The sequence below is a fragment of the Pelophylax lessonae genome (assembly GCF_965119305.1).
Source record: "Pelophylax lessonae genome assembly, chromosome: 4".
NCBI lineage: Eukaryota > Metazoa > Chordata > Amphibia > Anura > Ranidae > Pelophylax > Pelophylax lessonae.
Genome location: NC_138771.1, coordinates 304283521 through 304309849, shown reverse-complemented (window position 1 = coordinate 304309849; position 26329 = coordinate 304283521). Strand labels below are relative to the sequence as shown.

Here is a 26329-nt window from a genome sequence, read left to right as displayed (position 1 = left end):
TTGACTCACTATAACCAATATGAAAACAAATTAAGATTAGTAACTTGCTTCAAAGAATGTCCCGTATAGACATTACCATTTCATGCTCTAGAACAATCATTATTTTTCATAAAAGGATGAAACATTCAGCTATACTGTATTACTGCATCTAGGGGAAATCCTGAAAATATATTTTTAGCATTTATTATTTAGACAGTGAAACTTATAACTGTATTTTAAAAAAGTGATTTTATTATTATTATTTATTTATTTTTTTTAGTACCTCCAAAGATTCGTCTTCCACGACACCTAAAACAAACTTACATTCGAAAAGTTGGAGAAGCTGTAAACCTTGTAATACCTTTCCAGGTAACAATTGTGACTTCATAAACTCATCAGACCTCTGCTTTCCGCTGAAAATGTTTTTCTTCTCTTTTTCCTTAAGTCTTATTAATAGTTTGGTAGAGTGTATGACTGTAACAATTATTACAAAATGAATGGTCTCTATAAGAATACCTTACAGTAATGACTTTAGCAAATTATACATTATAATAATAATACAATTGTATAAATGCATAAACCAAGCTACTGTATATTTTATTTTAAAAAAGTATACTATTATTAAAAAAAAGAAAACAACTAAAACTCTCACAGGGACTCGTACCCAGTATACAATGCCATGGCTCTGTGCACTTCGCACACCTTCCTGCAATCCTGGCATTGGGTATTCAAATACAGAATGGGCATCACTTAACAGCTGATGCAACTTCATCTAGAAAAACAACATATTTACAATATTAGGACAAATGCTGAGTTGATGTGCTGTCTGGTTGCATAATGGTATATTAAGGTTGTAACATCCTGAGTGACCATTGGCCACTATATTATGGTGAAGATTTACAGCCAACTAGGTAGATATTTAGAACTGACTATGTGAACTGTATTTATTGATGCTAAATGGCAGTTTGAAATTACATGTGTTGCCCTTAAAAGCCAATGCAAGATACAAGTCGCAGATCAGGACATATTGCCTATGACCTTGCTATTGTCAGACACTCTGTATGACAAACTAAATGTTACTGCATGACTACATAACCTCACCTGAATAGAGAAGTTACGTGCATGTTGCTATTTAGCACAATCCAACAGATAAAAACTGTTTGGGGGGGATTTACTAAAACTTGAGAGTGCAAAATCTCGTGCAACTCCGCACAGCTTCCAGATTTTGTTGTCAAAGCCTAATTGAACAAGCTGAAGTTATATGCTGGCTACCATACACAGCTGTTCCAGATTCTGAGTGCTCCAGTTTTAGTAAATCTCCCCCATAGTGTGGATACTACAACAACCTATGACTACACAACTCGGGATGATCTTCTGACTACCAAACATCACCTATGATGATCATAAGTTGATCATCAAATGGTATATACTGTATATATATGCCAATGCAATATACACTTGATTTGTTATGTTGTTTCTGGGATTATCATAGTAGATTAACACTACTTTAAAAATCCAAGTGAAATTTGCCATTACCTATTTGTGGTGTAATATTTGCCATTGCCTATTCACACTTGTGTCCATTTATGAAACCAAGATAAAAAACCTTCCGTGTGCAACAGCCCCCCTAATACTTATCTGAGCCTCATCTCAATCCAGCGATGTTGCACGAGAGCCACGAAGACAGTCCCTCATTATTGGCTGTGACAGCAGTGGGCACCATTGGCTTCCGCTGCTGTTAAACAAAGTCAGAGAGCCAGTTAGTAGAGACAGTCAGTGGGGCCAAGCCATGGTTCAGTGTCTGAATGGGCTTGGTTTGGGAGCCCTTATAGCAAGCTGCTTGCTATGGGGACACTCGACAGTAGGTAGGGGCCAGGAGTGCCAGCAAGGGACCTAATAGGAGGATCTGGGCTGCTCTGTGCAAAACCACTGCACAGAGTAGGTAAATATAACATGTTTGTTATTTAAAAAAAAAAAGCAAGACTTTAATATAACTTTAAGTGCACACAAACTAAAATCTAAAGGATGAGGTGGTACACAAAATATGTCAAGCCTCAACACTTTAGACGACACACAGATGACATAAATTAAAAGTGAAAGTTACACTTACCCTCCTCCTACCACCCTTCTGCACCATTATGGGTGGCCTTTTTTTCTGGGAGTGGGTACCTTTTTCTGACAGGTACCCACTCCCAATTCCGCAATTTTCCCCTAGGCGAGGAATTACAGAAGTGTGCCCGTCACCGCTTGAAACCTTCTGGGACACGTCACATGTCCCAGGAGGCTGCAGTACCAGCATTAAAGCGCAGTGCAATGAGGAGCCACCTGTAAAACAGAAGGAAGTCACAGCTGGCTCCCACAGTCAAGATGGTGGCACTGGGGTTCTGGTGATTGGGGATCTGATGAAAAAAATGGCCCTTGTGAAGACAGCTCTGGACTCCGGAAGTACCTTTCTTTAAAAAGTAAATGCTTCACAATGATTTCTGAAGGCCTTCAGTAGCATTCTTAAAGAAGAAGTCAAATTTTTTTTAAATACAGTGTTCTGTTTCCCAGGTGCCAAAGTACATGCAGTACTTTGTCCCATCCTCCTATGTGCTGTGTAAAGGCTAGCTATAAGGTTAGACAGGATGCCCCCTTCCACCATGCCCATTCACTAATGCAGATAGCCAGGAGATGGCTGCATTGATAGACAATACTTATCTCCAAGCCCTTTCCCAAGACAAGTGGTATCAGGAAATGCAGAGGGACAGGAATATGACCTGCCCTCCTTCCCTCTGCAAACCTAGGTTAAACCATCTCTTGACATTTTCATTTTTGCAAACAGATCACTGGATACAGTGGCACTCCCATTTACCAGCTCTCTATTCATTGCTCCCAGAGTAGAGCTTTAAAGCGCCCCTCCCTATAAAAAAGATATCGTATTTAATGAAAACCTAGAACTTGAGGAGTGGTCCCCACAGTGTTTTCGAGGCTGTGGACAGGATGGAACAGCATACCATATTTGGTGGCAATGTCCCAAGGTGAGACGATTTTGGATTAAAGTTTATAATTTCATTTTTTCTCTTACCCAAGTTAACCTAACCAAATTGCCTAAAAATGCCCTGTTGGGTTGCAAAGTAGATGAAGCCTCGAGAAACCAAAAACGGCTCCTCACCTTTATATTCATATCCGCTAGGATCACAATAGCAAGAAATTGGAGGTCAGCAGCTATCCCATTTGACCAACTTAAACATAAGCTTCCATGGCTTATGATAAATGAAAGACTCTCCGCAATTTAAAGCAATAGAATGAAGGTGTTTGAAAAGGTATGAGAACCGTGGATCAGATATCTGAATGGTGACCCCCAGACTGTTCCTGACTAAAATATTTTGGAATGGCCTGGCCCAGAGCACAGGGTCTTCCCTTCCCTCTTCTACCTCCCCCCCCTTTTTTTTTCTTTTTTTTCTTTTTTTTTTTTGTATTTGTACTCTCTTCTACATGTTCTTGCTCTTCTTTCAATTTCTAGTATTATGAGCCTGAAAGGTTTTGACTGTGCAATTTTAGTAATGGACAAGGAGAAGTCCTATCTCCATGAAGAGATTATTTTCTGTGATTAACAATGCAAACCCTTTCCTTTGGAAAATGTACAAGCCCTTAAGAATGTAATAACCTTGTGTTATTCAATTTTCCACATTGTCATGTTTCCTACTTTTTGTGAAAACTTTCAATAAAAAAATATTGAAATGAAAAAGGTATTGTATACTTGCCTCTCTTGCAACACAGGAATTCTGCCTCTCTGTTGCAGCACCACAGCCTCCATCAGTATGTATGGCATTCAACACTTCCATAAGTGTTGGATGCCTGTGCTCTCACGTTGTGTAATGTCTCCTTCCTCTGACCGGAAGAAAACATTACCGTTGCTCAACCTGCTTACATTAAAAAACAAAAAAAACTGGGTACTGTTTGTTACTATAAACTTTTAGTTATTTAATTGTAGTATTATAGTATTATACAAAGGCCACCATAATATAGTTAATTTTCTTAATTTTTATTTTTTCTAAGGGAAAACCCAGACCCAAAGTATCTTGGAAAAAGAACGGATCACATGTGGACAAAACACAACTAAGTATCCGCAACACTGAATGCGACACTATCCTTTTCATTCGTAAAGCAGAGCGAAGTCATTCTGGAAAATATGATTTGAAGGTGAAAGTTGAGAACCTACAAGATAAAGCATCAATCTTCATTCAGATTGTTGGTAAGCATCCATAGTTTTCATAGGTGAATACAGTGTTTCTAAACTTTAATATACTATATTATGTACTTTTTGTATTATCAGATGTTTGCACAGCAGCCCTCAGTTCCTGATTTTTTTTTTATCTAATGCAATCCCAAAAAAGGATATTTCTGTTTTATTTTATATAGTGAAAATAGTGGACTTGGTTTACTAAAGTAGCACATTTTCATGAAGCTTGGAGAAGCCCTACTTACTTTAGTCACCCAATTGTATTCAGAGAAAAATCCAATAATTTTCAAATTCCTCTACACGTAATTGAATGCTTAAAATGACCATACATGCTATTGGCTAACTAAAAAATACACTTTAGTAAATCATTTGTATCCATTTATTTTGTGTGAGATGTACTATTGGCAAAAATGTCATCTTTTACTTGGAGTACCTGTGTCACTAGTTCAGAAAATGTGCAATCAATAATAATTATAATAATTTATTCTGATAAACATCACTATGAAATAATATACCTTATTGCCTTCAGTCAAGAGAGTTTGTTGAAAAGGTTTGTCTTTTAAAATCTTACAAACATTTTCTGCATACCATTACAAAGAATATCTAACTAATCCCTTCATCTTTGCCTCTGATGAAGCCTAATGTCTAATGCACCTACCACAAGGGCAGATACACATGCATACCAATGTGTATGTGCATTTAAGCTGAAAAACTCAGCAATACCTTTTTTCGGGTTGTGTTGGGAAACCTTAAAACCCAGGGAGGCCCAGAAAAATATACAAACTCCAAGTAGTTGTTTCCTCATACAGGGATTAAACCCAGAACCCAGTGCAATATAAATGTGCTGTTTAGCCACCATCTAATTATAACTATGGAAGGACTTTACCCCATATGTGATATTTGCCTGCTTGACTTGATTTTTGTGAGATATGATCAATTATATAGACCAGATTACCTGAAACTACCACCAGAAGTTTAAAAAATCTGCATGGACAGAAACTTTGGAGTTTCTATTCTGACTTGTTTTTTGAGGTGCATGTTCCAGGGCTGTTTTACTTATTCTACTTTAATCATTTGTAAGTCTCAGCCACGGAAAAAGCATTTGATATAGGATAAGAATAATAGCCCTGGAGCACAAATCTTCACATTTCAGTGATCAAATTCAGCCGCCATATGTCTGTCCTGACGTGTCTTTCACCTACATACTTACATGAGATGAAATGTTAGCAGCCTGGGGACTAAACAAACTGTACAAGATGTAGCACGGTAGCTTTTTATATTGATTTAGTTGGTTAATAATACACAGTATGTTATTGTAGTCTAGGTTGATTGCAAATTATTGACTAATCACATGCCTTTTACACATTATATGTTTAAGTAGTCATCAATCAATCAACCAATTAATAAAAATGGATTATGCTGCATTAAAAAACAACATAAATGGGAAGGAATTGCTTCAGCACACACAGACTTACCATTCATATTTCACTCTTTTGGTTATGTGATAAGATGGGGCACTGACATCTTGAGGAATGTAGAATTCAGCTTTATATGCACAGGACAACAGCATACATGTGTGAGAACAGCATTACAGGAGATAGCAGAGAGAGATAAAAAATTCCTCCCTGTGCTGAACTTACAAGCATATATAAACACACAGACACTAGTGTATCACTACGCTGCCATCTACAGTTCAGAGTGCATAGTACATGCTGTTGCACTTCCAGCACATACTTCAATCCTTCTTTCTTTCTTCTTATTCTCTTCATTTTACTCATTTTCTCCTTAATGACCTAAGCCTTGCCACCTTATTAAGAACTAACAATGCGAAATTAGCAAAACTTAATGCTTTAGGGATAAAATCTACAAAACCCTGACACCCTAACTTCTACTGTTAATTCATCTCCCCTGTGAAGATTTACCAGTTCTTTATTGACATACTGTAAGGTAAATTGATTATTATTGTATGGCCTTTAATAATCCTTTATTGAGCTGTGGCATCTACTGTTTTTCTTGTTTATCCTGTTATGTGAAAATCATTATGGGGTATTACCCTCATTGTCTTTGTATTGAAAAAATGTAAATAAACACAACTGAACAAGAAAAGACCATATACAGTAATATGGATTATACGATACACACTCTCCTAATCCCTGTTTTTCTATTCATCCAGAAAAACCTGGACCTCCACTGTCTGTAGATATTGAAGAAGTGTGGGGGGAGAATGTTGCACTAGAATGGAAGCCACCAGCAGACAATGGCAATGCTGCAATCACAGGATATACCATACAGAAAGCAGACAAGAAGACCATGGTGCAATGTTTATTCATGTTTTCCTTTAGAAGTTTAATTATTGTAGCTTATCAGTCTTTGAATACAGTGGCTGCATTAGTTTTCTTTTTTTTTTTTTCCAATTTTTTACCTTTATTTTTACTAGGTGATCCTGCTAGTAACACACTTCCTGCTCTAGGGGTAACAACACTTGCTCCACTGCATCTATGAAGGAGCAGCATTATTACTTTAGGCTGCTCTCTTGATTTTGACTGCAGAACATCTCCCCTTCTCCTTGTCCTTGTGACATAGAGGGTATTCTTTTCTATTTCACATAAAAGAGCTGGAAAAGTTAATAAGATGGTTTAATAATTCAGTTCAGTTTATATAAAGTTACAAGGACACCAAATATCTGGTAAAATCAACAGGTATTTTTCTATACTTGCTAGAAATGTTTTTAGCCTAAAAAAAAAAGAACAAATGCATCCACCACATCTAAGGAGCAGTACACTGCAACATATTGCTATGTATTGTTATTCGGTTAAGATACCCTTTAGCCTTTTTGCTGCCACCATTGTAAGTATTCCTACATAGCAGGCTAAGGATGAAAACAAAATTTGTAGCGGTTTAGTTACACTTTGGGTAGCCAGCTTCATGTTCAGTAATATAATGATTCACATGGTTTTTAAAGCCACATAATCAGTTTTATATGCCAGGAATACTGCAGCCCCCCCCCAATACAACCCCACCCCCACCAGAGGCTTGGGTGTAGGGGATAGGGGGTCTATTGCCTCCAGAGCATCTGAGGTGCAGCCCAGCAGCTGCATTGGGCACCGGAAACAGGAGTCACTCCTGCAACCTGTTAGTTCAGAGCGAGGGAGGTTGCTGCTCCCCGGCTCCAGTTACATGACCCATCTGGGGGGGGGGGGGACTTCTCCTATTCTAAACTGCACTGGTCTGGTAGGTGTGCTTTATGAATAGGGGAGCTGTACTGGGGGAGAGAACTGTACTAGGGGGGGGCTGTACTGAGGAGGCAGAGCTTTACTGAGGGGGGAGTACTGTACTGCAAAGGGAGAGGTATACTGGGTGAGAGTTGTACTAGAGGAGAGGAGTAGTACTAGTGAAATGTGGGGAGTTTGGGAGTTTGTATTAAATGGTGTTTGGCTTTGGAAGGAAGGTTATTTATTGATGTACTCTGTAAACTGACCTGTGCATTTTGCTCTCCAGACCCCTGGGCTCTGTGTTAACCACTGGGGAGTTTGTATTAAATGGTGTTTGGCTTGGGAAGGGAGGTTATTTATTGATGTACTCTGTAAACTGACCTGTGCACTTTGCTCTCCAGACCCTTGGGCTCTGTGTTAACCACTGATAACCCCTGCACTCTCTGTTACACATTTCTGACCCCTTTACTCCTGTCTTCTGTGCCCCCATCACTCTGTGTGTTATTTACTACAGGCCTGTGCTCTGTGTGTTAATTACTCCTGACCCCTGCACACTGTGTGTCACACACACCTGATCCCTGTACATTATGTACTCCTGACCCCTGTACTCTTTGTGTTACGTACTCCTGAACCCTGTGCATTACACGCTCCTTACTCTTCCTCTCTGTGCATTATGTGTATTATGCATCCAAGTTTTAAGCCTCTCCCACTGTGCAATTTTAACACATGCACATTTCGTTATTTTTTTCCTGAAAGGTATCCACAGACCTGACCCCCACACAGGTGTTCTGGGCCCTGTGGAAACCCAGGACACCCAAAATTATTTTCAGAACTGCTTTCATCCATTCCCTGGTCTGCTCTGTGCTGAATGAACCTGGAAGCACTCAGTTCTGAGAACTTCTGAGTTCAGAGCTGTTAGATCCCGTCCAATGCAGCCATAAAAAATGCTGTCTATGCTTGATCAGCTTGAATGGAGCTTGAATGGAGTGCAGAGGAGGCATTAGGTGTCTAATGGGCCCCTAATGTCTCAAAAAAAAAAAATTAAGTAAAAAAAATAAATAATAAATCAATTACAAAAATAAAAAATAATGTTAAAGCTTCCACACACACATAAAAACACAAATGCACATGTAGGGCAAGCATGCACACAAAAGATATGATTAAAGAATATGTATTAGGTATTGCCACACCCTGCAGAATCTATCTAAACCCTCTTCTTTCAACAACCCTCTTCTCTTACCACCCACAATCATGCCCCTCCATTTCTCTCAGCAACCACCATGTTGCACTCCCACTTTTGGATTTCACTGTACCTGCATCCCCTTTCTCTCAGCATCCAATGTGTCAGAAGCCCCTTTCTCTTAACACCAACCACACCTGCAGCCATGCTACTATTAGCACCCACCATGCCAGCAACACCCTTCTCTGTCCACCCACGGTTCCTCTCAGCACCTACCAGGTTGCATCTGCCTTCTATCAGCACTCAAACCATTCCTGCAGCCACCATTTCTTACCGCTCTCTGTGCCTACACTCCCCTTCTCTCAACACCCACCATACCTGCACAACCCCTTCTCACAACCCTTGACACCTGCACTGCCTTTGTTATATCACCCTCTACACCTGCACCTCCCTTCTCTTACCACGCTCTATACCTGCACTTCTTCTTCTATCATAGCACTCCACCTCTCACTACTGCTTCCCTCACTTTCACAGTCTTTGCATCTCCCCCTACCCCAACTTCACCATTAAGCCTGCGCTGCCCTGCTCTCACTGCTGTGACTGAACATCTCTGACAACTTTTTTTGCATACCTTCCCTTTTCCCACTGTCACAGCTGCACATTCCCTTTCATGACCGAATCAGTACCCCCTCTCCTACCAAGCCTGTGAACAAATTCCCCCACTCTCACTCCATGCCACCCAATACTCTTAAACCTAAATCTCCCCATCTGCTCCCATTACTGTGTCTAAAAACTTTTCCCCACACCCCCATGCTCAAACCAATCCCACATTGCCCATTGTACACTTTTGAAAGTATATACAATTATGAACCTGTGGAAAAGAATGCTTTTGAACTATTGCTGTCATGTTGTTTATTCTACATCATTAATAGTTATCCCCATATCCATAGGAATGGTTCACAGTGCTGGAGCACTACCATAGAAACAGTGCAACAATATCAGATCTTGTGATAGGAAACGAGTACTATTTCCGTGTTTTCTCTGAAAATATGTGCGGCCTCAGTGAAACAGCAACTAGGACTGTAAACTGTGCACTTATAGAGAAGGAAGGTAAGACAATGAATTTCTAGTTTGTTTATATTTTCTAGGGTTAAGACATTATGCTTTCTGTGTAGAAAATTTTTTTTTAAAAACATCCAGTATGTAAAAGAGGACTAATGATACTTACAGGTCCCTCTGCCAGGGAGTCCAGTCTTTGCTCTCCTGCAAAGCAAAGGATTCCTCAGCATCCAACATTTAGGAGTGTGCCAGATGCCTGCACTCCTCACACCGTCATTTCACCTGCCAGCCACTATGCCCCTACCGACCTTTCAGCAGTGTTAATTGAGTTAAAGAGAGTAAAAAGTGTTAATTTGGACATCTTTATCCATAGTCTTTTGACTAAAATGCCAATTTAGTTTTAGTCGTATTTTATTCATCTGAATTGTTTTCATTTTAATCATATTTTAGTTAACTAAAATCTCCAGTACATTTTAGTCAACTAAAATCAATTTAGCCAAGCAAAATCTAATGGGGTTAGTTAAATTGTAATGCATTATTTAAGCATTTCTCTAGAATTTCCAAACTCATTATATATTTCTGTAGTAAAAATCGAATAACATGTTATTATTTATGGTGTCAAGGTTTGAACATGCACTACAGACACAGATTTAGTTGTTTTGATATATATAACCAGTGTTCATTTTTATGTAAAATTTCAATTTGTTATTTTAGTTTTAGTTTTATTTTAGTTATCTGAATTGTTTTAGTTTTAGTCACATTTTAGTCTACTAGTGTTGATTAACACTGCCTGTGAGGATACGGTAGTGACATAATAGCCAGCTGGCAAAAACCTAGTGAGTAGCAGAGAGACTCAAATGTCTGATACACCTGAAAGTTTTGGATCCTGAGGAATCTTTGGCAGGTGTACACCTCCAGGGGAGCAAAGTTTGAAGTCACTGACAGCAGAACTGGTACGTTTTATTGCTTTCCTTTTGCAAGCTTGCTGTGCTTTTTTTTTTTTTTTTGTAGCATATTGTGTCTCAGAATATGTTAGACGGACTGCTATGGATATCCTAAGAAGTATTAAAGAAGTATGGCAAAAGCTTTTTTGGCCCTAATTCTCTTATGGATCACAGGAGTGCAGTTCAACCACAGATTGAACTGCACTCCTGTGATCCATAAGAGAATTAGGGCCAAAAAAGCCCACTGTCCTCAGCTGGTCCAGGCTGGGAAAAAGTCCTGATTGTAAAGTATTGGCAGCTGGCTCAGCCTCTTAGCTGCACCGCCCGGAGGCTGAGCCAGTTGTTCTCTCCCCTCAGCCCAGCGCTACAGTGAGCACTGAAGGGTAAAGCAGAGAGCCAGTGACTGACAGTCTTGGCTCTCTGCTCAGAGCGGAGAGGAGAACTGAGCGATCAGTAGTGTTTCATAGCTCAGTTCTCAGTGCCAGGGTGGCAGGGGACAGACGCGGCATTGGATCAATGCTGCATCCACCTAAATGAGTATAAGGTTTTTTTTTTTATATACCCCATACTTTTTTTTTTTAAGAAAGGACAAGCACTAGCTAATAGAAATGTGTTAGATCCTTTTGTTATGTGTGTTTCCTAACATAATTGATAATATGATCATAATATGATTTTACAGGAAAACCTTATAAGCGTCCAGAATATCAAGATTTCGACTTCACAGAACCACCTCTGTTTACTCACCCATTAGTTAATACAGTAGCAATTGCTGGATACAATGCTACAATAAATTGCAGTGTTCGTGGCAATCCAAAGGTAAATACTAATCTAATAGCTCTCCCAATTAGAAATTTGAGATTTAATTAATCATGGAGATCTTAGTTTTAGTAGTGAGGTCTTGTGTCACCAACAAGGTACATAACATCTACTTTAAGGAAAACTTGAGAAGGGATCTACCCATGTAACGATTAAGGCAGATTTATAGACTTTTCGTATTTCATTGGGGTGAATTGGTAAACCAACAGTTTCATTTAGCCAAGTGTATTTTGGATAATTGAACCAATTGCAGCTTTACTAAATGAACTAAAAATGTATTTCTTTAGTAAATCAACCCTTGTGAACTGCCGTTGTATAACAAGACAGTTCTTTGTCCTCCCCTGCTAGTAGAAGCAATTGGAAAGCCCAAACTCATGAGGATCTGTTACTTTTAATATATTTCAAGTCATTTTGATACTAGTTAATATTTTGTGCTATATTACATTGATCAAAAACAGATGCTTTTAGAAATATGTGTTTTCATAAAGTCAATATCCATCTTGGGACATCCCTTCTACACACTTCTGTTCTACATCAGACTGTCTTAACATATGCAGAAATGTTATATTTCTTTTTTTATACCACAGTAAACTTTTGAAACGAACAACAACTATGACCAGAAAGGGTTTATTAAGGGGCTTTTACAACTATCCTGGGTAAATTCCTAACCCTAGCCTCTCCTTCATGTAGGAGGAATGAGAACTTTTTGCCTGGGAGTCAGGCAGGCCTTTTTACAGTACCCCCTGCCCAATACCATGCTAGTTTTAGGCTCCCATCTGCAGTTGCCAGTGCCAGGACAAGGTCATGCAGTGCCCAAGATAGAGATGCCACACTGCATCCCCCTCCTGTGTTATTATGCATGAGTCACTGTATTTTCAAGGTAAAAAAAAATGATTGATACATTTTAAAATAAAATAGGTTTGATCAAGCTAAACAAAATTCACTTATAGCTCCCCGTCCCACTTTTATTCTGCTATGAGTGTACAATGCTGGAAACTGTGGCCCCCAACTCTTCTTAGGGGGTGCACAATAGCAGTGCATTTTTGTGCATTGATGTGCATTGCATCAAGTTAAGTAGCCTATTTAAAATCAATAGACTGTATCACACCTCCATGTCTGAAAATTGCAGCCCTGCTGTATTTGAATGCAATGCACACTGAAGAGAATGTGGGAGTAGAATAAGCCCCAGCACAGTTAAACTTTGTTATTCTCACAAATCTTACTAATGCTCTTTAGTCATTGTCCTGCATAGTCCTATTGCTCTTCTGCCTTGTTTAACATGGTAACTATGTTGTGTTTTTCATTCATAATGTATGAGTCTGTGCATTAAAAATATTTAAAGTTACCTAATGGTTTGCCAAGACTTTAATGGTTGGACAATGGTCTGTCAAGGTTGGTAGCCACTGTATTATATTTACTAAATTCATAGCAATGCTGAAAAGTAAGGACAACAAAGTGCCTTTGCATGCATTTTGTGATCTTCAAGACAACCTTTGGAGCCCCGAAACTTAGGATCATCAGTTATTCAAACTGTGTAATCAAGTGTCCTGGTTTTCAGGACACCAAGGATACTCATCAAGATATCCATAGGTATCTGCAGAAACCTTTGATGTTTTCTGTACATTTCAGTCATGTTTTCAATTTAGTTTAGTGTAGTTTAGTTTAACGTATTATTAAGCATACTTTATATAATTGATAGATCGGTGACAAGGATCAGGTGCCTTTGCTAGATAAGATGGGAGAGATTAGAAGGATGTAAGAGTTGATATGAAACAGTGATGTGTACAAGAGATATGACTCTCTGCCCAACTGATTCTATGAAAATAAAGATATATTTCAAACTAGACATTTTTTACAACGTACTTTTGAAAATTTTAAATTTTACACGAAAACAATAGCTGAAGAAGAAGGTTAATAAATAACATATTTTTTTGAAAGAGGCTAGATATAGTACTCAACATTTTTTAAATACCTCTTACCTCGTGCCTGGTCATTTAAGCTACTTGTATTTGTTGTTTCTCTTTGGTAATATCCCGCAATCTTATTTCTGACCTAAACACTGGACTACAGATTATGAAGAGCTCAAACAGGGCTATTAAATGATGTATGTTATTAATTGCAGCCCAAAATTACTTGGATGAAAAATAAAGTGGTAATTGAAAATGACCCCAGATACAGGATGTTTAGCAACCAAAGTGTATGCACACTGGAGATACGTAAGCCAAGCCCCTATGATGGAGGCACATATACCTGCAGAGCAGTCAATGACTTGGGTGAGGCTGAAGTTGCCTGCAAGTTTGAAGTGAAAGGTAAAGTGATGTAACATTATTTGCAGTTCTTTTAATTAAGCACATCAAATATAAGGCTACAGCGATTAAAAGAGTATACACTACTTGTTCATGGGGATTTATCAATATTATAAGTAAGCTTTTGCTGCAGAGGAACATGGAACTTTACCAAATTCAACATGAATAATAAAAAAAAAAAACAATTAGCTCACTCCCTATGACCCTATAAAATATAGCTAAAATAATGTATGATATTCTTTGGATGATATTCGCTATTGATGTGTAAGCAAGAATCTGCAAATGTAAATTACTACTGTAGTTATGAGAACAAACAGATAACAATATCCTTAGACATTTCAGAACTATCCTTGAGGTTATATAGGTGAAGATTATACAGCATGCTGAGACTCTGGTAACTACAGTTATAACAAAAGTATCTGAGTGACCAGTCAACAGACCCAAGCATGGCTGGTGGTGGTGGGGGGGGGGGGGGTGTAATGGGGCAGGGTGTTGGACCTAGTACTAACTTTTAGAGAACTGATATTCACATAGAATTTTCACAGGACCACAATGATATTGGCAGGAAGTGGTCTGGCTCTGTAAAAGTAGGATTAAGACCTTAAAGTGACTGCTTTAGATATTAGCGTTGACTTTATTTTGCTTTCTAAATTCAAGATTTTACAACTATCACTATAACAAAGTACAGCATTGTCCTCTTCCACCTTCCTCCTTTGCAGCACTAGCTTACTATTTAAATACAGGCATGCCTTTAGAATTAAGAAAGAAAAAAGTGCAAACAATAAAATTTAAAGTGGAATAAGTCTTTATCTCTGATAAATACCACCTTTTGATAAGTTAAATTATGTTGTTAAAGTATGAGTTGAAGTCTGACCACCTGAGGAAACTGAAAGAAATTTTTTTTTGTATTTTTTTATTTTCTTTTAATATATGTAGTGGTTATTTGATTGAAAAAAAAAAATCTGTGGATTCTTGTACTGGTAATTCACACGTTCTTTGCAAACAACTTTACATGGCATGCTTGTAAACTAGCAGGTAAAAACAAAGCTCAGTGTTCCCACTCAGCTATTGATAAATATCCACCCACCCAAGCTATTTGGGGGAACAGAAAAAATATATTCATAACTTCTAATATGTGACTTGCTCTGTATAATAATCAGTGCATTAAAAGGGCATAAAAATAATTTAAGAGCTTTAATTATCAATAAAAATATTTTAGCAAAAGATCACTGGGTTCTCCGGATACATCATTGCGCTATCCGGTAGCCGGTTCACTCACACACAGCCGAGACATGCCCTACAAGCGAGTGTGAAGGATGACAGGCAGGAGTAGAAAATTTCATATGCACTTAAATGTTGCTTTTACATGAGTATTTTCAATCCTTTGTATTTTTTAACATTTTAGAAATGGTGAGCACTATGCAGTTCTCTCTGCTTACTTGTTGAAGAATTTTCTGGGATGGTTGCTGGATATGCCTAATGTGGAAATACTGTGAGGATACTATTCCTGGAGATATTAAATTAATATCAGACCTTCTGTCACTTAGAGGTCCATGTATCAGGATGAGCACATTTCCAAAAGTATGGGGGGGAAGGTCAGATTACATTTTATGGGACACATTGAAGTGACTGGTGCACAGTATCACATGTTTGATTAATGGATTTACAGTTTTTGAGTTTTTAAGTTTTTGAATCACAAGGGGTTTGCGGTCTGTTTATTGGATCACCACTTGGAAGATTATGATAGTTTTAGACTTCACTGTGGACTATATATAAAGAATGTTTCACATTCGAGTTTTTTTCACATTGGATCTTTTGCTGCAATATTTACTGTATATTGATATTTATAGCAGTTTATTTACAGTACTGTTTTTTTTTTTTTTCTATTATGCACGGAGTATTATACTGCACACTGCATGTAATAGAAGTTATATGTGCACTAGAAGTACCTAGCATTTTTCAGGCTGGAGACAATGCATGTATATCAATTCATTGACATCTGTGTCTTTTCCAATGGCTTTTGGCCAGCCACAATCAGTCCACCAATGGCTGAAATGTACAACTCTAGCCTACAAAAAAAAGGAATATGCTAGCTACATATTGTGTTCAGGACTATCATGTTAGAAAATACCATATTATTATTGGACAACATGCAGTATTTAAAGACCATGCACTATATCAGAGAGTTTCATAAAAGGTACAAAAATGCATAAAGCATTACTGCTTAAAATATTTGCAGATGTTTCTGCAGACAAGTATTGTGTAGCATATGCCATCTATTTGCTTACCCAGTTAGGTGTCGCTTATACCATATGCAAAAACAGCATATATCATTGAAATGTTCTAATTCTACAGGGTCAATAAGCGGAGAACCTTTCGGCTTGTGGAAACAGAAGCAGGTTTACTACAAAAAATATTACACTCAATGACACTTCCCATTTATATAATCCCTGCTTATCTTAAACTGTACATTGCATGTATTACAAGTATTTGTAATCTCAAACAAGATTACAAATCTTGTTTCATGGTAAATCATGCTTTGACCAGGGTATGCATTTTACCATGAACTTAACATAACAAGGCATTTTCAGTGCAATATTTGACATCATTCAGAAAACACCATAGACCAGAACATTAATACATAGTAATATTCTTGCAGGTTATCTACATTTAAGATTCTGATAAGACCACAGGTCCACGTATTGCAATTGAAGTCACCCCTGACTTGGAATAGTTGTGTCACCAAGCAGTTGTGTGTACTTGGGGCACTATTGCCATGATTGAGCTCTTTGGTCACTGTAGCTTAAGCTGATATTGTTCCATATTTTAGATGAATGGAAAAAACGGAATGCTTTTAGGTGCCTCTGTTAAATTGAATAGGCGTGATGGCTAATACAGCTGCAGATGTCAAAGAGATCATTGATTTTAACAATTACTCAAGTGCATCATGTATTTAGAAGATGGTGAACATAGTACTCCTGGCCAGAGATGACCAATGTAACAGCAGAAAATGTAAACAAGGCATAAAATACAATATATGGCAAACATTTACAGTTATAGCACACCTTGTATACTTGCTGCTTATCTAAAGTAATTGATTATAACATTTATTCATGCTTTATAAAAAATATGTCAATACAATTGCAATAAACCAACTTTTAGTGCTTTTTAAATACCATGTATATCGTTTTGTTCATCTACCATGTACTTAGCTTTGTGGTCATTTATGGTCTATATATTACCTTTTAAACACATTTCTAATTTTAAACATATATATATTATATATTAAGTGTGTTTCTTTGTGTGTGTGTCTATATATACATATATATATGTTTTCAGTGTAAACTTACCCCTTTACACAAAGGTTAACCAAAAAAACATTGACTTTGGAACAGTGGCAACTATAGATCTGCTGGTATGTGTTCAATTAATAATTTAGTGATTAATTGTATTTATGAAATGTACTGGACTACTGGCTTATACTTTTCACTGTGCTCCAACACCCACCACGCCCTACTAAATGTTTAAACTATCATGACAACACATCCTGCTCAATTTGGTAATCACTGTCTTCTTTATTAGCTTCTAAGTGGTCATTACTTCTCTTTCTCTCTCCCTTAGTTGCACAATAAGGATTATTGAATGTATATTGTCATCTAAGGTAAGCTTTCATATGGACATGTCATATGAAGCTTATGTCTTTCCATGCAAAGTGTCTGTCCATCTATAACCTAACCCTGGTCTGCTTCACCAGCTAACCCACCATTTTTTTTTCAAATATGTCATCCAGCTAATACTTACTGATTTACATGTTTACTTCTTATTGATCATAATACAGTTCCTGTTTGGTTTAAAAGACAAAATTGAAAGCAGTTTGTGGCACCATGACATGTTATGGTTAACATCATGACATTGGAATGGATTTTTTAAACAATGAGAAACAACTTCATTATCCAGATCATATCTGTTTTATTAAACAAACATCACAAATGTCCAGCTGGTTGCCTTAAAGCACGAAAACTTTACCTTACTGTCCTAGTTGTTTTGCAAAAACTGTTCTAACTATCACAAGAGAAATAAGAAGTACACTTAAACAAAGGTCTAAAGTTAATGGTGCCTTAGCTATAAAACATCAGTTTATTACTGTATACCCAATTCCATTAAAGTTTACCTCTAAAATAAAGGCTTATTCATTTCATCAGTGAAGTCAAAGTAAAGCTTCACATGTGTAGATCAGGTGACTTCTCCTTCTTAGCTAAAGATAATCCAACCTGCAACAATTTTGGCAATTATGTTGCTAGCCAAATGTGACAGAATGTCTATAAGGAATGTAATGTGAGCATACTTTGGTCAATTAAAATAAGTGAATAGTTTGCCCAGAATCTCAAATACTTTATCTATTGCTCTATTTGCTTATTCTGTAAAAATAAACTAGTGACTGCCTATATTATATACCTGCACCCAGCACCAGTTTGACCATTAGTCAAAATAGGCAAATTCCTATAGGTGGCAGAGTTAAAGAGATGGTTTTTCCCTGTATAAGTATTTGGCAAACAAGTCATACTTATCAAAAGTAAGAGTACTGTCATCTAATACAAATTTATTTACACATTCTTATAGTATTTTAAGTCAGGTTAGGTCCAGTAAAATAGGAAAGTGTTGTTTAAACTGATGACCCAAAAACGGAATATTGCTTTAGGTGCCAAAGGTGTGCCTACATGCTCCCATGGTTAAGAAATCTAGTTCTGTCTGCATCAATGCAACCCTCAAATCACAAAAAAAACATCCCAGTTATCTCATATTTAAAAAAGTCACATATCTAAAAAGGTCCATACGCAGTGAAGGTGGAAGTTCAGTCTGGTCTCTAATTTTAAACCTGCTCCCACCCCCATTCTAAGTCCTATATTAACTAGCCTGTAGAGGAAAGATGTTTATACTTACCTAATAAAAGGGTGCTCCAGTCCAGTCATGTGATCGTCTGCTACTTGGTATGGGCTGGCTAAATTTACCAAGTTGATCGATCGATTTTACTTGGGATTATGGCTAGCGGCTGCTATAGCCACTAGCAATATCACTGCCTTCTCCTTGTGGCTTCCCCCGGCATCCCCCTGCCCCGGAGGATACACTGTCTTTGCAGGAGAGATTTCCCTATTAGCACTACCCGTGGTTGCAGGAGATAAATTTGCACCATCTATGGCCTGCCTTAGTCACATCCTGGGAAGAGACAAGACATGTAAGTGTTAACTGTATCTCGGCAGCACTGGAAGAACAGAAATGCAAACCCTTTGCCAAAAAAAAGTTCCCTTATAGAAATTGAATCTATATATTTAGCTGTATGCCTGGAGTTTAGCATTAACAATAATACTGACACAAAAACTATTTACTCTACATGTACATGATGGTGGATTCATTAATATGTGACATATATATGATGGTTTACCCATCTGCGGTATGTTACATGCTGATGGTTTTATGTACATGTATATCACGGTGGATTCACCAGTATTGAACATGTACATAATGGAATTCCCATCTGCAGTACATGTTATCTGGATATATTGGTTGCTTCATCTTCATTTACATGATGGTACAATCATGTAAATGTAAAATGCACATGGTAGTTAATTCTAATACAAAACCTAAAACAGATAATTTGCTGGTTTCTACTACATATACAAGATTGCTATTCTACATATAATATTCTTCCTCGACATTTAGCCTACAAGTTGTAATTTTAACTCTGTAAAGAATGTAAACAACAGCAAAACATGTCTCCTTTTTCATGTAATGTACAAAATGACTCAGTTATTGCATTGCATACAATGTATTGTGGTCGAGTAAATAAACAAAAGCTAAGGAAAGAAAACCAAGCTGATCCCAGTGCAAAGGACAACGACAAAGTGAAAAGATGTTAGTGATTGTAGATGAAAACAAAAAAAAAAAAAAACCTGGTTGCGATGGACTATAGCAGTATGTAAATAGTCATCTTAGTTTACTACCTTTGTAAATAAGCCTGCATGATTAAGAAGGACTGAACCTGACATTTGTTAAGTGTAAAGAAGGAATAAAACATCTAATTGCTTGCTATGACTGTAAATAAGTGTGTACAGATCATCCTAAAGCTTCCAGCTTGAAGAAATTTTTTTTGTAAGTTTTAAAATTAAGCTTAAAACATAATTAAACGGAAAATCAAACTTAAAAAATGGAATGCAGCATAAAACACGCTGAGACTAGTTCTAGAATTACACTACTGGAATATTTGTTGGGCTTGGTAGATGTAATTTACAGTGTATAAATGTCCTTTCAGAATAAATTTGCATTACATAGAAAGTGTCTACAAATTTAGCTTTTAGTGAAACAATGATTATGTTTTGTTTATTGTTTTTATATATTTTCATGAATATTTCAATCATGCTTTTATGTTTTATGCACCTTGCCAATATGGACTAGGACTAATTCGAGGATTTTGACATCTACCTAACCCCTCTTAGGGCACTACTTATGTGGGTAGGACTACACAGGGCAGGCCAGCTCATTGCTTTTCTTAGGGAGTGATAAAGAGCTACCTTTATTTAGCAATTGTCAGTGAAGAAATGTGTCTTTCCATTGTTGTGAATTAAGTATAAGACAAACACAATCAACTTTAATTAAATTTTTGTGAACAGTAAGACTTTGGAGAAGCAGAGAATATAAACTGCATGTTTAAGGGAATCCCAGTTCCAGTTCTTTTAAATGAAAACAGCAAAAATTTAAATTCTGTGCAGCAATATATTACACCCCTATCCAGTTTATGTCTGCACATACTAAAGTTTCACTTTATATAAAAAACAAGGACTTTCCAAATATTATTATTGCAACTGCAATGGGAGGTGAAGGAAAACTTTCATTGGGTACACCCATTTTAGGTGACAATGGCCTAACAGGAGGTTTTCTGTCACTTCCTGTTGTGTCTCTAGCACAGGACATGAAAGAAAAATTTCCCCAATGGTAGATACTGTATGTAAAAAAACATATACAGGTTTTAAACATTCCCTACTCTATTTCAAACTAAAAAAAAAGCATTTTACGCTTTAGATATTTACTATTTATGGCTTTTTAATTAGTTTATACATTGATTTTTGTTGATAATTCCTAAATAGTATATGCGGAAAATGGATAATACCATAGTATACTTTAAAGTGAATTTTTAGATCATTGGCCAGCGGTGAAAAACAAATGATACAAAAGCTGCTTGGAGGTAGATTCAGAAAATGAAACCATTCTAGGTTATCTTAACTTGTCAATATTCTGCTTTACAGGTGGGGTCACATTTTTTCGCCTTCTAATGCAAGGTGTGCCTTTGTCTGTCATCGATTCTTACTTGCGCGAGCGGAATGCCAGTAAGCAGGAAAGAGCATGAACAAGTCCAGAAAGCCAGCTGCTTTAATGCTGCATTGAATCTGAATGTTAACATTACAGTGTTTGATCCTGAAGCTGCATTTATAAAATTATGTTTTTTTTTTGTGTCTGTTGTCTATATATATATGTGACTGATAAGAATAATGCATGAGTTGGCCTGGGGAAGGGATGGATGAGCTTAATGTTTGGCTTGGGGCTTTTCTACAAGACGTGGTATGGATAATTGAAATCCCTACTTGAAGCAGCAAAATACTTGACTTGTTCAAAGAAGATAATTACATTTAATTATACTTTGTTTTGTGGTTTAATATATGGCCTTACATATCAATGATATATGGCAAAGATGCAGCAAGTTTGTTAGAGTTTTCTTTCTCCAAGTAGGTCTCATCAAGCATAATAAGGTGATACTGCTGAAAAAAAGTGTAATTTAATTACTGTACAATAAACAAAAAAGATGTTCCTCCTTAGAGAAGTGTTGTTATTTTTATTTGTGATAGTTTTCAAGATTGCTTTTCTGAAACATTTTTTCCACTTTAAAGGATAGAAAACTTTTAAGAAACCTTAACTTAACATTCCACATCTACCACACCCTTACTTTACTAAGTACCCCCTCTTGTACATACCTCAGATTGGCAAGTGGTCATATCGCAAGCAAGGAAGCACACCTGTCCTTTTTCATGGCCAAGAGGGCCATGTTGTTCTGCACATGCACAATATTTTCCTTTAGGTCCTAGTAAAAAATCAGACTGCTGTACGGAGAGCCTGTAAGCCTGTAGGAAGTTTGCCTTTTGATCTGGACCTGTGGAGAACAGGCAGTACATGCACATTGTTGTGTAGCCCCACCAACTATTTTGTATTGCCACCTACCTTTGATCCTGTATCTGGTCATCCACTGATCTAAGGAATGCACAAAGGGGTATATAAGTATGAGGATGGGAGAGCTGTCAGGCTTGGGTTGTCTAAAACTATAGCTATCCGTTGAAGAGGACTTTGACTACACATTTTGGGGTTGATTTCCTAAAACTGGAGAGTGCAAAATCTGGTGCAGCTGTGCATGGTAGCCAATCAGATTCTAACGTCAGCTTGTTCATTTAAGCTTTAACCAAAAACCCTGGAAGCTGATTAGTTTTTCTATGCAGAGCAGCACCAGATTTTTCACTCTCCACCTTTAGTAAATCAATCAATTTGTGCTTCATACAAAACAAATGCACTCACAAAGAGAAACATAGATGCCCTTATTGCCTTTCGTTTTCCTCTATTGCCCAGCATGACCTCCTCACGAACAAGAGGATCTCATTTGATAAGAAAAGTCCTTGGAACGCACAACTTTTAAAGAGAAACAATGTATATGCTAACACTCTCATAGGAGACATTGGAGTTCAAAGCATTGGGACCTCAACTTTTTCCACAGTAAAAAAATGTTCTCCTTAAGAAATAAACTGTGCTGGTATATCCATGTGATTACTTTAAGATTTCATATATTAATATACTACTGTTTTATTTTGCTTCATATTTCTGTTTTGCTTCTTCTCAAACAATAGTGTACATGTGCAGAATTGGCTATTGTAAAATACATACCATGGATATCTGCCAGTTTCTTGGACCAAACAACTTAAAAACATTAGGGCTGATTTATTAAAGCAGTAGAATGTGTCCACTTTATAAAGTTAATTTTCACCTAGATTAGTAAACGAGGTGAAGCTAAGAGAAAATTTACATTGTAAAGAATACCCAATCAAGTACAAGAAAAATATTTAAAAAAAAAATGATTTTTGCTTGTACATGACTTGATGATTATAGACAGCCCAGCTCCACCTAATTCCCTAAGCTAAGTAAAAATTCACTTTGCAAAGGGAACATGTTCTCCTCTTCCAATACAACTTAGGCCAATGACTTGCCCACTAAGCAGTTTTGAATAGTGTTAGTAAGATCAAAGTATTAAACCAAGTTTCTTGGGATGCAATGCAAACTAAGCACAATGACTTGGGCTTCTCTTTACTGTGCTTATTCCAACTGCAAATACATATGTAACAATGACTGTCAAAGAGTTAACAAACTATCTAGGGCACAGCGAGGAAAGAAAAATATATTTTCATGAACATAAAAAAAAACTGTTTTCGCATTATTGGTTCTTGGATAATTGAATCTTCATGTAGTTTACAATAAAAAATAAAGATACCTTGTTTGCCAATACATCTGTTTTACATATTTTTACTGAAAAGTTGTTTTAAACAAAACAAGTAATTGGATTGATTGTTCATTAATAAAATGAGACTAGAAGTGTGATTTGAAGGTGCCCTGTCCTATACACAATGCAAATGGAAGAGCTGGGCTACTAACAGGGGGGCCAGTTTATGTGGTAATATACAGTGCATTGCGAAAGTATTTGGCCCCCTTGACCTTTTCGACATTTTGCCACATTTCAGGCTTCAAATATAAAGATAAAAAACTGTAATTTTTTGTGAAGAATCAACAACTAGTGGGACACAATCATGAAGTGGAACTAAATTTATTAGATATTTCAAACTTTTTTAACAAATAAAAAACTGAAAAATTGGGCATGCAAAATTATTCAGCCCCCTTAAGTTAATACCTTGTAGCGCCACCTTTTGCTGCGATTACAGCTGTAAGTCGCTTGGGGTATGTCTCTATCAGTTTTGCCCATCGAGAGACTGAAATTTTTGCCCATTCCTCCTTGCAAAACAGCTCGAGCTCAGTGAGGTTGGATGGAGAGCGTTTGTGAACAGCAGTTTTCAATTCTTTCCACAGATTCTCGATTGGATTCAGGTCTGGACTTTGACTTGGCCATTCTAACACCTGGATATGTTTATTTGTGAACCATTCCATTGTAGATTTTGCTTTATGTTTTGGATCATTGTCTTGTTGGAAGACAAATCTCCGTCCCAGTCTCAGGTCTTTTGCAGACTCCATCAGGTTTTCTTCCAGAATGGTCCTGTATTTGGCTCCATCCATCTTCCCATCAATTTTAACCATCTTCCCTGTCCCTGCTGAAGAAAAGCAGGCCCAAACCATGATGCTGCCACCACCATGTTTGACAGTGGGGATGGTGTGGTCAGGGTGATGAGCTGTGTTGCTTTTACGCCAAATATAATGTTTTGCATTGTTGCCAAAAAGTTCGATTTTGGTTTCGTCTGACCAGAGCACCTTCTTCCACATGTTTGGTGTGTCTCCCAGGTGGCTTGTGGCAAACTTTAAACTACACTTTTTATGGATATCTTTAAGAAATGGCTTTTTTCTTGCCACTCTTCCATAAAGGCCAGATTTGTGCAGTATACGACTGATTGTTGTCCTATGGACAGAGTCTCCCACCTCAGCTGTAGATCTCTGCAGTTCATCCAGAGTGATCATGGGCCTCTTGGCTGCATCTCTGATCAGTCTTCTCCTTGTATGAGCTGAAAGTTTAGAGGGACGGCCAGGTCTTCGTAGATTTGCAGTGGTCTGATACTCCTTCCATTTCAATATTATCGCTTGCACAGTGCTCCTTGGGATGTTTAAAGGTTGGGAAATCTTTTTGTATCCAAATCCGGCTTTAAACTTCTCCACAACACGGTTACTCCCTCCGTTGTTATAAATGTTTTAGTGATCTCCTTTCCCCTCACTTCCTTGCCGCGTACAATGCATCTGGCGAGGGGGCGGGGCTCACGATGGATTCGTTACGAGCGACTATCACGGTACTCGCTAAGGAAGGGAAAGACCCCCTCCTCTGTACAAGTTATAGGCCTATCTCGCTTTTGAATATAGACCTGAAGCTCTTTACTAAGGTTTTAGCCTCTAGGCTGGCCCCGCTGCTTCCCCCGCTGATCCAGGACGATCAGGTGGGCTTTATCGCATCTCGAGAAGCCCGAGACAATACTACCAATTCGATTGACTTGGTTCACTTGGCCTGTGTCCATCGAATCCCGACTTTGGTTCTATCAACAAACGCCGAGAAGGCGTTCGATCGGGTGAATTGGGACTTCCTTTTTGCTACGATGGAGCACGTTGGGATGGGGGAACCGCCTGATGTCCTGGATCCGGGCTATTTATTCTGCTCCCTCAGCGAGAGTTAGGGTTAACGGCTCCCTCTCTGAACCCTTGGCTATCTCTAACGGAACTCGACAGGGCTGTCCCCTCTCCCCGCTGATTTTCGTCTTGACCCTGGAGCCGTTTCTGCATTCGGTACGGGCCAATGTGGACGTCGCTGAGTTGGCGGTCTCGTCGACGGAATCCCCAAAGGTGGCAGCATACGCGGATGACCTCCTCTTTTTTCTCACTAAGCCCCTTACCTCCCTTCCCAACCTGTTGCGTGAGTTCCGCACTTACGAATCTCTGTCATATTACAAGATCAATCACGCTAAATCCGAGGCATTGGCGGTGGCGATACCGCCCGCTCTTGCCACTCTCCTTAAAACTGATTTCCCCTTTAGGGGGGGTCATCTCATATTCAATACCTGGGGATCTCCCTCCCGAATTGCCCCGATAAAATCTTTGATTGTAATTTCCCCCCCCCCCCTGCTGGCCCGAATTAAGAAAGATCTCGACGAGTGGCGTGCCAGCAGATTTTCCTGGTTTGGGCGCTGTAATGTTATTAAAATGAATGTGATGCCTCGCTTGTTATATGTGTTCCAGGCTTTGCCGGTAGCCGTCCCATCCTCTTTTCTTAAGAGGGTAAACCATCTGTTTAGAGAATTCCTGTGGATTAGAGGTCCCCCCCGACTGGCCTTACGTGTGCTCCGCATGTCTAAATTGAGTGGCGGCATGGCCCTACCGGATGCAATTGCCTACTATGAGGCCTGTCACATGTCTCGCATTCTTGATTGGTACCGCCATGGCTCACTAAAGCAGTGGGTTCGACTGGAGCGGCTTTCGGTGGGGTCTCCTCCGGAATCCTCTTTATGGACTCCTTCCTCCGTTCCCAGGGAGCTGTCTGCTCACGCGACCATTGGCCCTACTCTGGCGGTTGGAAGGCGGCTGTGTCATGGGGGCCAACTGGCTACCCTGCCGTCCCCCCTTCTCCCAGTGATCGGCAATCCGGACTTTTCGCCGGGAAATAACCGCCCTGGTTTTTGGTCCCTGGCGGCCACCAGCCTTGCTCAGGCGCGCCACTTCATACGGAATAGGGAGTGGATCTCTAGATCTCTCCTGCATTCTGAGGCTGCTTTTTCTGTCTTATCCTTTTGGCAGCAGGTCCAACTTTCCCATTTTTTACA

The 26329-nt window shown here is 38.3% G+C and overlaps 1 protein-coding gene across 14 annotated transcripts in view; it reads left to right on the top strand.

Annotated features, from left to right (window-relative positions):
* Window positions 1–21585, top strand: part of MYBPC1 (myosin binding protein C1) — a 153903-nt gene extending 132318 nt beyond the window's left edge. For 13 of the 14 annotated variants that reach the window (XM_082256732.1, XM_082256735.1, XM_082256729.1 and 10 more), the window contains 9 exons: window positions 260–348; window positions 4021–4216; window positions 6378–6517; window positions 9547–9706; window positions 11279–11415; window positions 13538–13724; window positions 16077–16120; window positions 17343–17382; window positions 21020–21585. In XM_082256732.1, coding sequence (XP_082112858.1) covers window positions 260–348; window positions 4021–4216; window positions 6378–6517; window positions 9547–9706; window positions 11279–11415; window positions 13538–13724; window positions 16077–16120; window positions 17343–17363 — 974 coding nt within the window. In that variant the 3' untranslated portion in view covers window positions 17364–17382; window positions 21020–21585. The remainder of the gene's footprint in view (window positions 1–259; window positions 349–4020; window positions 4217–6377; window positions 6518–9546; window positions 9707–11278; window positions 11416–13537; window positions 13725–16076; window positions 16121–17342; window positions 17383–21019) is intronic. The other variant, XM_082256738.1, reaches the window with a different exon arrangement.
* The last annotated feature ends 4744 nt before the right edge of the window (window positions 21586–26329 follow it).